Raw genomic sequence first — 12,967 nt, forward strand, 5'->3', positions numbered from 1 at the left:
AACAGAAATACTAGAAATAATGAATCCTAAAACGTAGGTTCTTTAAGTATTTAAAGCTGGGATTCCCAATGTTTTTTTTCCTGCTCCACCATAATACATACGTCCACCAGCTTCCAAACTCCCAGAAGTAGGGCCCTGGGATCTGTATTGCAAAAGTCTCACAGGGGAGTGTAACGTGCAACTTGGTTTGGGAATAACCAGGCTAGACTACTATCTCTCAACATTCCTTTTAGGACCTAAAATTCTATGCCTTGGAATTTGACTTTCTTAATTTAAATCATTACAAAAGCTTATCTTTGAAGTACATCAGTCAAATCTGTATTATATTTTTGATGTTACATCTTTGGTCAAAAACGTAACCTCTAATCACAACAATGATTCTTCGGGCAAGGCAAATTTACTTTTAAGAATTACTTTAGAATGTGATTTCTAGCAATGAATTGTAATAAGTCAGGGGACCGCCTATAGAGGCAAAAATTCTTCTTCCTATTAATGGTAACATGTATTCACTGAGCTACAAAGATAACAGATTAAGTACAGATGCAGGCAGCCTGACTATACTGTGGGATGGGGGACACTCTACAGAAGACACGGCTAGTGCTCCTCAAGACTGTCAAGGTCATGGGAAGCAAGGACGGTCTAAGAAACTGCCTAGAGCATAAGAGACTAAAGAGTTATGCCAATTATTGTGTCCTAGACAGAATCTTGGAGCAGAAGAAGCACATCGGGGGGAAAACTTGTGAAATCTGAAAAAAAAAAATCTGAAGTCTGGTTGATAGTAAAGCACCAATGTTGGTTTCTTAGTTGTGACAAACTAAGGGACTGTACGATGTTAACGATGGGAGAAATGGGGTGGGGGAATCTCTGGGAACCCTGTATTATCTTTGTAACTTTTCTGTAGCTTGAAAATCACTTCAAAATTAAAAAGTTTATGAGGGCTTCCCTGGTGGCGCAGTGGTTAAGAATCCTCCTGCCAATGCAGGGGACACGGGTTCGAGCCCTGGTCTGGGAAGATCCTACATGCCGCGGAGCAACTAAGCCCGTGCGCCACAACTACTGAGCCTGCGCTCTAGAGCCCACAGCCACAACTACTGAGCCCATGTTCCACAACTACTGAAGCCCACGCGCCTAGAGCCCATGCTCCACAACGAGAAGCCATTGCAATGAGAAGCCCGTGCACCACAACGAAGAGCAGTCCCCGCTTGCTGCAACTAGAGAAAGCCCACGCACAGCAACGAAGATCCAACACAGCCCAAATTAAAAATAAATAAATAAATTTATTTAAAAAAAGTTTATGAAACAATAAATATGTTAGCAAAGATCAAAATTAATTTGCCTTATATTTTTATATTATGTGATAATTTTAAAAGTCTGTCTATATTGTCTCTCTGATCTGAAAAGTAGAAGGAACACTGTACAAAATGAAATCCCCCCTTTCTAGCAGGTGTCCCGTCTCCTGGGCCTGCTCCAGTTTCCCTTTCCACTATCTGTTCAATCACCTTGCCCATAACCTGAATCAGAAATCCTTCGAGGTCAATGACCACATTATCTATCCTTGACTTGATATCAAGATTGGTAAATAACCTAATCTCAGTTTTGACCTAATTTAGGTCTCTTATCCATATCTCGATTTTATCATCTGCAAATGATTAAACATTTTTTTACTGTCTAATTTAAGGTGCCAGTCTGGAGTCCTATGAAGCATTCTACCAAAAAGAAAAGATTACTGTGTAATTGATAAATAACTGTGGCAGCCTCCCGTTACACAACTGCTACGAGTTCTATAGACTTCGCTGTTACGAGGTTCGCTACACCTGGTGGACTGACTTGTTTAAAAGACCCAAACAAGTTTCTATGCAGCTCTGAAGGAAAGCTTTGAATGTTCTTGAGTCTTACTTAGAAGCCTACATAAACTTTCAGCCCTATTATGCCTGAATATTTCTGCTGTCAAGTCTGAAGAATAAACACAAAATAATGTAGCTAGCCACATTATTTATGAATGATAAATTCAGTACAGTTAGTATGAATATGTGAAGATGCATGCCCTTTTAGAGAGGGTTAATTAATAAATAACAGGCAGCATTATCCAAGGATATACCTGGTTATCAAGTATTGTGATACCTCATCGAATATCTCATTTTAACATTGAGAATTCAGTTCGATCCAAATGACCAAAATATTTATGTATGTGTGTACTTGGGCTAAAATAAACCTTCGAAAACAGGGAAGGAGTAAAAGCTGAATTTGCGTAAAGGACAGTTGTGATGAATCTGAAACAATAAATTCTCTATTATCTGGCATGGTTGGAAAATGAGGTTAATCACATATTCTGGCTTATAGGGAGTTACCATAGAGACCGTGCACATATTATCCATTTCCAAGAATAAAAGAAAGATAATATAAACTCAACACTGAAACTATATTGAATGTAATTTAATTTTCCTCTGATGAGTCAGACACACTTGATGATCTTGCAGTGCCTCAGAATAATCATTGTGAACATCATCAATTATCTATGTACTGGACTTTTTCCATTAGCAGAAATCTGAATAATATAAAGGTTTTCTGGACTTAAAAATACATGTATGGTCAAATTGTTGCAAGTTCAATAAAATAACCTATGGCATTTGCAAACAGAGAGATCTGATCAACATAAGGACAGTCTTGATGGGGTTATGGAAGGACCAGGAAGATGCATTTAGTTATAAACTAGGTAGGAAGTTTTCTTTTGCTTGTATATTAGTAGCAAAATTGCAAAGTCCTAGGAACATAGAATCAAAATAAAATTTAAAGAGTTATCCTTATTCCCAACAAATATGGTCAGAAAGCGTATCTAAAAAGTGACCCAGGCTTTTTTTCCTCCCTTAAATTTTTACTGACTTAAAAACATATTCAAGTTCCCCTATTCATTATAATGAATATTTCTCTCCTCTAAAATTTGATAGCATTGTTATTTTGTCAATAGGAGATTTCCCAAACTGCGTTCTTTAAATAGAGTTACCTCTTCCGATCTTTTCCGTGCTTTTCACAAAGCACATCAACACACTAAAGGCTCTGAGAACTCTTCTAGTTTAAACACAAAAAACAAAACACCCTGTTTCTCAAATGTATTTGACCATTTCATGTTTGAAAATATAGATCAACCTTTGAAGAATAAATATCGACATTTCACTAGCATTCTTGGGTAAAGAACATAAGAAATGGAAGCATTAAAGAATTCTTTAATTATTTTCATTTTGAAAATGAATGATAAGGCTGCTCATAATTGTCATCTAAAAAAAGACAGGAGAGATTGCTAAATTGTGAACTATTACAATATTCTTGAAATTTTCCTAATTTTTCTCATCAGTATCTAATAATCCTGGTAAAGTAGGTTTCATGATGACCCTCTAACCATCAGAGGACATAGAAATCCATCAGTTCCATTCAGTACAACTCAATTTTGTGAGACTTTAATATCTACATCCCTGATAGAATATTGTTTCCAAAACTCAAAATTTTAAATGTATGCAATTTTCCCTACTGCTAATGGAACTTGAATCAATTACACACAAACACACACACACATACATGCACACAAACACATACCTTGGTCTGTCCAACAGTAAGTACGTGTTGTTAGAGGACTTCAGGAAAATATTCATAATACTTTTAAGAGTCTCATTCTCTACCGAGCTAGCTGGGCGCGCTTTCACAATATTTTTAGATTGCCAAACTATTTTGGACAAACTTATAGTCTGACTGTCTATAATACTCATATTAATTACTGTTTAATCTTCAAATTACCACATGCTCTTTACACGGTTGCAAAATAAGCATTTGCAATGGAAAAATACACCCAATATGGTTCCCAAATAAATCTTTAATCAGTAAGAGGTTACTTTTATATCATATCCTAACGTTTGTGTGTGTGTGTGTGTGTTGGGGTGAGAGGGCCAGATTTTTTTGTATATCCATTGTATTTACAAGAGTAAACTGAAAAGGAGGATCTCAAAAGCAAACCGTGACTTCCTTGGGGAAACTGAATTTAACGCATTTTAACATATGGTTAAAAAAGAAAAGAACAGCCATGTTCTTAGAAATAAATGACACTTTTACCTACAATTCCCTTATACCAAAACCGAGCTTCTAGACATATAACATGGGTTCTCAAGAGCAACTGACCAGTCTCCTCAACCAATCTCCTCCACACCTATCCCTTACAAAGGCCTCTTCCCAGGCTTTCTAACCATAGTCCTTCTAGCACTACAGAGAAGGTCTGCACTAATAAATTGTGTTTTGAGCCAAAATTGGAACTACTCATTTTGATATATAAGCAAATGACAAAAAAACGCTGAAAACAAAAAAACAAACAAAAAAACAAACAAAAAAACGCTGAAAACCCTGAGGCAAAAAATTTAGATTAAATAGATCTGTGGTAATAACATTAAAAACAATAGGTTAACAGAACCAAACAATTCTAATAGTTCTAAAAAGTAATCCATTTGCTATGCTTTAGGACATGCCTCTCTTTTCACAATTAACTCATCTTTGAGCAAGCATATGTTAGTTTATTAGCAGTGCCAGTTTCTTAAATATTAAGAGGAATGTCATCTTGTTTGGATTAGTGAAGGAAAAAAAGCATTTCCTGAAGGTAATTCTATTTATTTGGGTTAGCACCATGGGGTTGGGATCTACACTATCAGTATTTTGCTATTTTCTCCTCCAGTTATAAACAAATAAATGCAACAACAATGAAGACGTCTGGTCTTGAAAGACATTAAGTAGATATATTCATGCATTAATAATTACGGTTCCAGGGGCTTCCCTGGTGGTGCAGTGGTCAAGAATCTGCGTGCCAATGCAGGGGACACGGGTTCGAGCCCTGGTCCGGGAAGATCCCACATGCCACGGAGCAACTAAGCCCATGCACCACAACTACTGAGCCTGTGTTCTAGAGCCCGCGAGCCACAACTACTGAGCCCACGTGCCACAACTACTGAAGCCCGCATGCCTAGAGCCCATGCTCCGCAACAAGAGAAGCCACTGCAATAAGCCCGCACACCATAATGAAGAGTAGCCCCAGCTTGCCACAACTAGAGAAATGCCACGCGCAGCAACGAAGACCCAACGCAGCCAAAAATAAATAAATAAAAAATTTTTAAAAATAATAATAATTACGGTTCCAAGTGGATACTTACTGCTGTGTTTGCATCAATGGCATATTAGTGCTCTCATAATTGTCTGCGTGTAGAGGAGGTACGATTTCCCCAGTCACAGGGTGAAACACAGGAAGTGTTGACAGGGGCCATGCTATCTCTCTATTCTTGGACATGTCACGAAGTTCTTTGGTAGATTTCTGAATAGCACTATGATGGACCAGTTGGATGCTAGGTCAAAAAGAAATAAAACCACATATATTTAAAATCACATATTAGCCCCACAGGTCATCAGTTTGAAAAAGTTACAAAATCATTTTTTCTTTTTAAAATAAGAAGACATCATTTAACTCTGGGCATTCTACAAGTTATTTCAGAAAAAGATACATTTCATATACTTTTAACATAACAAAACTGAAAATCAGAAACTGATTTTTAAATAAATGCATCTCTCATTAAAGTAAGCTATAAAGCACTGCGTTACTATTACAGCCCTAGGTAGCAAACTACTATTCTATTTAATTTCTACGATTAAGATAAAACTACCATAGCTTTTATATTGTTGCTTCTGATGGGGCATTTATAAATACTCACAGAAGTTTCATTTTATGGTAGGTTATTACTGTAGATTCAGGAAAACGTGTATGAAAGGTCTTTTCATCTGTTCTCTGGTTTATAGAAATGCAGATTGGGAAATCACATAATATAAATGGCAAGTTAATATGCTGAATCTGAAATATTTTAGTTTTAATTTTTATCTATATAATCTTAGTTTTCACACACTTTTTATTTTTAGTATCACCCCTCCTAAATATCTCTATTTAGAAAGCAGCTTTCACATTTATGAAATAAACTATGAAAGATGATGAATGGGGGGAAAAAAAAGCATGACACACATGTATGGAGCATGAGAAGCAACTGAGAAATGAAAAAGAAAATAACAGGAAGAAGACACTTACTCTGGTGTTTGCATGTTTCTCTTTTCCCTAGAAACAAAACAAAATTTATGAATTAAATAATAGCATTGATATTTGGAACATTAAGACTATATGCTCATGGATCTTGCATGAGGTGGAAATGCTGACACTGTTACTATTAAACGCAACCAGGCAGCATTTGCCACCAGGTTTATGACGTTACTTGGATGAGTACACATACAGAGATGGAATACTGGTGAGAAACGCACAGGAAAAAATGAAAAAAAAAATGGAGATTAAGAATCAAGCTCTTGGAAATAAGTTCCATGACATGATGAAATCAGGCTACATGTAAAAATGGAAGAACTTGTTACTTGCTGCTTTATTAATTTTTTATCCTTTGTTTTGTTACCCTGACTTCCAGATAATCTCGGGAGATTATTTTAATTGACAGAGATGTCCAGAAAGTACTAACTATTCATGAAGTGAAGACTCATTACTCAAATTATCATCTTATTTTCATTAATTTACTCCTAAGTTTTTATATATCTATATATACCTTTAAATATTTAGGTGGTATCGCCCTGTTTGATAGCAGAACAATTTCAAGAAAAATTCTGACCATCATTTCTGATCAAACTGACTGAGACAATTTATTTATTTAAAGTGCAATTACCATGTCAATAGATTCCGCAGTCTCTGCTTACACAGGATGGCTTGTATAACCAAAATATCTAGCCTCAGTTATTCTTGGGACTGTTTTGCCTGCAAGAATTTACATCTAGCCTTAATAATTTTTGAATAAAGTAATTATAACCTCTAATTTAATTTACTAGACTCAAAACTATTTTACTTCATTTTAAAGGAATAAAGTACTGTAGTTTGACTTGAACACAATTTCAATTCATTTATAAAGTGTTTTATGCACTAAATGAAACTTGGCTTTTAATGGAATCTTATATGTTATCTTAGTAGCTCTATAATTTTTTATTAGTGATTTAAAGTACTCACACTCCTTCCCGTCGGCAGCACATGATATAAGCAAGTATTAGAAAAAGGACCAATGCTACTGCCGAGGGCACAGCCAGTGTAATTAGGAAATCCGTGTAATAGTCTCTGCTTTTCAAAGAATCGGAAGGGGGTTTGTATTCTCCACCATCAGGTAAAATCCCTTCTCCACGAATCACTTCGTGATAGGTGGACACTTGCTTTGTTTTATCAACCTGACACAAAAGAAGACAATTACACATCAAATTAATAGTTGCAAACATTATGAGAGTTTAAGATCTAGACATATCAAGACAGTCTTTGACTAATTTCTAAAAAGCAATCTTTTCCAATTACTTTATCACCTTGAACTTGTAATTATTTATGGAAACTAGGAAGAAGTAATGCATAAAAGTAATAAATTAAAGGGTGTATATTGGCCTACTTTCTAGGTCCTTCCCACAACATATATACATACATAAACGTATACAAATATAACAAGTACGTGTGCATGTGTAGGTGTGTGTGTGTACAGTTGTTCTTTTTCAGTTTACTTCCTCCAAAGCAGAAGTCCTTCACACCACTCTGTATATTTCTTGTTTCCTAGTGACAAATCTCTAGTGCAGATGTTACAAACTGTGAACTGGCTGACTTCACAGCCAGTTCATACTCACAGTATGTGAGTATGGTTTCTAAGGTTAGTAATAGAGAAAAAAAAAAAGAGAGAGAGAGACAATTTCTACGTGACTACAACCTTGATCTTTCTGCCATCCAGCTGACAGAAGTAGTTTTTAGGAAAGATAGTTTAAGGAACAGGTAACCCATCCAATGCTACAGTTTCAATAAATTCTATTCCAGGCTCAAAAAATGTACAACAGTTGGACTATATTAATTTACCTCCACAGTAATTGAACTGCTTTCACTATGTTGCATTTAATTATGCTAAGGTTTTTACTGAAGGGCACTACAAAAATAGCCATGTGAAACTTGTTACTACATTTGCTCGCAGCCTGAAAGAATGTTGGGGAGAATTATCTGTGGCATTTCTCAGTATCCTCTCCCATAAAACTCCACTGGAAGAATTTTGTTAATGATACAGTGCTAGTAAAAACTTTATCTTCTGCCAAGGAATTGATGCTCTGCCTCCTTTAAGAATGAGAACCAAATAACAGATGAATTTCCTCATTTAATCTGGGACATTAGGAGGCTTATTGTCAAACTTGACCTTAGGCTTATGTTTTGGTCAAGTTTAGGTCCTGATTTTCCAGTTCTTTTATATTTTATGTATTATGTTTATTGTCTGACCCTTTAATTTAAACCCCCTGAAATCTTCTGTGGTAAGATGTGACCTATAAATAAATACAAGTAAAAGAAAAAACCGAAAATTCCCAAGCTTTCTCTTATGAAGTCTTACCACAGAAATTTAAATCTTCAAAGAAGTCATCTTTAAACCTTTAGAAATTAGATAATTTTCCTAAACATGAACACTGTACAGCACAAGCACAAATAAAATGGTGTTGTCAGGGCCCGCTGTCTACTGGCTCTGGTGAGAGGCATCTATTTAAGTTATGATTGCAGCCACTCAGTCTTTAGCACCCTTGTATGGTTAGCATGATGACTGAAATATTGAGCTTTGTAAATAATACACATAAACCACAGCATCTGAATAATTTTACTTGATTTGAGAAGACAGGGAAAGAGCATTATTTTCCTAAGACACAGCGACATGGAAAGAGGAGCCTGGGGCCAAGGGCCACAGGTGCTAAGTGCCACAGTGTGAGCAGTATGTTCTCCCATCCTGGATCTGGGAAAAGTGCCTGCCGCTGGTTCTCTAAGACATGAAGTGACAGTTGTGTTTATGTGTTGATATTTGTTCACATGTCAACTTTAAACTTAGACCTAATTCACTCACCACCAATCATCAAGAGTTGACAGAAGTTAAATCTAAAGGTCGCTAAAGAAGTGAAACAACTTTCCTATCTTCCAGAAAGGAGGATCAAAAAATTTAATATAACTTATATATAAAATATCATATATACCTTTCACATACAGGAAATCTTACCCATATGTTCCTAAGTCTTTGAACATGCTAATAAAAAAGTGATTTAGAAAGAAATATTTAATATTTACAGGGCTGGGGTAAGAGTCTAACTTTCCTCTGCTTTTCCTTTTATTGCTTGGTCTCTCCCTTCAATCTGCGTTTCTAGGACATTGAGTCATAGTACAATATTGCTTTATTTCAGATTTGTGATTGTATTCTGGTCTCCCCTTCCCAAGTGGGACAGTGGCAGCATGTCTGAGGCTTCCTGCACATGTCACACTGACTCCAAAATCTATCTGGACTTAGCAGCCACCTGGATGTCCAGCGGGAACACTTGGACCACCTGCCAAGCTAATCTGGCCCCCACAACTAATCAAGAGTAGACTGAGTACAAAAGTGGAGGTACTAGTTCTTAAATGGATGCGCTTTCAACGGACTTGCCAAATCCTTAAAGTCAAGGGAAGTCAACGGCAGTTAACAAAGTAAACCCAGGATTTGTTCCTAAAAGCAGTTCAGGTTTTAGTCAAATGCTATCTCCAGCCACATCACTTCTAATTCCATTTGCAAAAACAAAATAAAAACTCACCAACGAAATTTTGCACCAGTCGATATAAAACTGAGTACGAAATTTTTTATCACACGTTATTACAGGCTCCATTTCTTGACTGCATCTCAATTGATTCTGAGGATTTTCAACTTCTCGTAAACAAGAAGAAAATGGAACGTCGGCACCAACCATGACATAAACGCTGCAAAAATGTGAAACACTCAGGTTATCCTTTAAGAAAATTGGAAACACTGAAAAACAATCTACCCTGAAAGCAGGATTTATCCTTTTGAATTGAGGGATTATCTACAATCATCCCTAAGGTAGGGGCCTGGGCTTTAAAAGCAGTGATTCATGTAGGGGCTTCTTTTCATTCTTTCCTTTATTCAACCAATATTTACTGGGTGCTTTGGTGTACCAGACACTCTCTTGATTCCCTGTTAATTTCTAAAAATTTTTTCACCCTATTTAATTCAAAATAATCATGTATCATATTTCAATTACAATATTTGGTAGATTACATTCAAAAATATTCTTAAAGTAAATTGTTTAGAAAATAATATTATCACTAAAATAATTATCAGTAATAAATCTTCATCTGATTTCATTTTTAATAAGATTGTGATATTACATCCTGGAGGTGTGGAGCTGTAGGCAGACTTCTCCATTCTACCTAAGAGTTTTATCCATCAGCTTTCCTACTGCAGAGACCCCTACTGTTAGGTTCCTCATTATAAGGTCCTTCAATCTTTAAGAAGCTAATATAAAAGAACAACTATTGTTTGGTAAATACAAATTAGGCAAACAAAATGTATTTTCTTGATGTGTATCTTGGCAACTAGGGGAAAAGAACTCTATTCAATTTGCCAGTAAGAGTTTCACAATAAAAGTGAAGATAGTGATAATAGCATTTAAATAATCTTGGAGCAGCTTAAGAGGGTAGGAATTTCATAGGTTTTTTCCAAAAGAAAAGGGAAAACCAGGAAATTACTCTAAATAAATATTATTTCTTTTCCTATTGACAATGCTATAACTACTTACAAAATGGAATAAATCCATCAAAATTCCAGCTGTCTTCTTTGCAGAAATTGACAAAATGATCTTAAAACTCATATGGAAATTCAAGGGACCCACCCACACACAAAATTCTTGAAAAAGAAAAACAAAGTTGGAAGACTCACAATTACCAACTTCAAAACTTACTATAAAGCAATAGTAATGAAGACAGTGTGGTACTATCGTTAAGGCTTGGCATGTAGATCAGTGGAATAGAATTCAGAGTCCAAAAAATAAAATCTTTAGTAAATTGATTTTGTCACAGGTGCCAAGACAATTCAATGGGGGAAAGAATAGTCTTTACAACAAACGGTACCAGAACAACTGGATATCCACATGCAAAAAAAAGAAGGTGGACCCCCAACTCACACCATATAAAAATTTACTCAAAAAAAAAAATCAAAGACTAAATGTAAGAGCTAGAACTATTAAACTCTGAGAAGAAAGCAGACACAAATTTTAATGACCTTGAATTAAGCAACAGTTTCTTAGATATGACACCAAAAGTTCCAGCAATAACAGGAAAAAAATAGATAAATTGGATTCTATCAAATTTTAAAACTTTGTGCTTCAAAGGACATCATCAAGAAAGTGAAAAGGCAACCCACAGAACAAAAGAAAATCTTTACAAGTCATATGTCTAATAAGGGACTTACACCTATAACATATAAAAGCCTCTAACAATTCCATAACAAAGAGACAAATAATCCAATTTCAGAATGACAAAGGATCTGAACTGATATTTCTCCAAAGAAGGTATACAAATGTCCAATAAGTGCGTGAAAAGATGCTCAACATCATTAGCCATCAGCAAAATAGAAATCAAAACCACAATGAGATACCACTTCACACCCATTAGAATGGCTACAATGAAAAAGACAGACAGTAGGAAGTGCTAGCGAGGATGGGGAGAAACTGGAACTCTCCTACTCTGCTGGTGGGAATGGAAAATGATGCAAGTGCTTGGAAGACAGCCTCACAGTTCAAGAGGTTAAATACAGAGTTACCATATATCTCAGCAATTCCACTCCTAAGTATATACCCTAAGAGAAACTTAAATATATGCCTACCAAAAAGCTTGTACATAAATGTTCACAGCAACATTCTTCTTAATAGTCAAAGAGTGGAAACAATCCAAATGCTCATCAACTAATGAATGGATACAAAGTAAAATATCCATACTTTACCCAGCCATAAAATGGAATGAAGTACTGTACATGAAACAACATGGATGAACCTTGAAAACAATATGCTAAGTGACAGAAGTTGGTCACAAAAGACCACATATTGTACGACTCCATTGATATAAAATGTCCAGAATATGCAAATTTATAGACAGCAAGTAAATAAATTGTGGTTGCCTAGAGCTGGGGATTGTGGTGGTGGTGACTGTTAACAGGTGTGAGAGGGGAGTGTTGGGAGGATAAAAATGCTCTAAAATTGACTGTGGTAATGACTGTACAACTTTGTCAATAAACTAAATCCACTGAGTTATATATACTTTAAATAGGTGAATTGTATAGTATGTAAAGTATATCTCAATAAAAAAGCTGTCTTTTTTAAAAAAAATGAAATAAAAGTATGGCACAAAAATTCAAATGTATGTAAGTATGAAGTCACACCCGTAATTGACAACTGTGCCCCAGAGTACCATTACACAGATTCATTTGGTTGCTCTTTATGTGAATTTTATATTTGGACTTAATTTGAAAGACTTTTTAAAAACTATGGTGTCTTTGGGAGACAAACAGTATATAATGGATTGAAATTTAAAATCAAGTTAAACATTTGTAAGTTCAGAAAAAGTAGATATAAGAAACCACTGGTGGGGCTTCCCTGGTGGTGCAGGAGTTGAAAGTCTGCCTGCTGATGCAGGGGACACAGGTTCGTGCCCTGGTCCGGGAGGATCCCACATGCCGCGGAGCGGCTAGGCCCGTGAGCCATGGCCGCTGAGCCTGCGCATCCGGAGCCTGTGCTCCGCAATGGGAGAGGCCACAACAGTGATAGGCCTGCGTACTGCAAAAAAAAAAAAAAACAAAACAAGAAACCACTGGTAAAGAATTTTGATGATTAGTGAATAGAAACACATTCCATTTACAGGAATATTACTCAGCCATAAAAAAGAACAAAATAGGTCTTCCGTGGTGGCGCAAGTGGTTGAGAGTCCGCCTGCCGATGCAGGGGACAAGGATTCGTGCCCTGGTCCGGGAAGATTCCACATGCCGCGGAGCGGTTGGGCCCGTGAGCCATGGCCGCTGAGCCTGCGCGTCCGGAGCCTGTG

The 12,967-nt window shown here is 36.3% G+C and overlaps 1 protein-coding gene across 4 annotated transcripts in view; it reads right to left on the reverse strand.

Moving 5' to 3' along the window:
• The window catches only part of SGCE (sarcoglycan epsilon), a 67,515-nt gene that overhangs the window by 8,175 nt on the left and 46,373 nt on the right, over nucleotides 1-12,967 (reverse strand). For 2 of the 4 annotated variants that reach the window (XM_027102480.1, XM_027102478.1), the window contains 4 exons: nucleotides 9,670-9,832; nucleotides 7,067-7,278; nucleotides 6,098-6,124; nucleotides 5,181-5,369 (listed from right to left, as the gene is read on the reverse strand). In XM_027102480.1, the coding sequence (XP_026958281.1) occupies nucleotides 5,181-5,369; nucleotides 6,098-6,124; nucleotides 7,067-7,278; nucleotides 9,670-9,832 (591 nt within the window). The remainder of the gene's footprint in view (nucleotides 1-5,180; nucleotides 5,370-6,097; nucleotides 6,125-7,066; nucleotides 7,279-9,669; nucleotides 9,833-12,967) is intronic. The other 2 variants (XM_027102481.1, XM_027102479.1) reach the window with 1 other exon arrangement.

This window comes from Aethalodelphis obliquidens, unplaced genomic scaffold (genome assembly GCF_003676395.1).
Source record: "Aethalodelphis obliquidens isolate GAN/ISIS:26980383/991018 unplaced genomic scaffold, ASM367639v1 scaffold5, whole genome shotgun sequence".
NCBI classification, from domain to species: domain Eukaryota; kingdom Metazoa; phylum Chordata; class Mammalia; order Artiodactyla; family Delphinidae; genus Aethalodelphis; species Aethalodelphis obliquidens.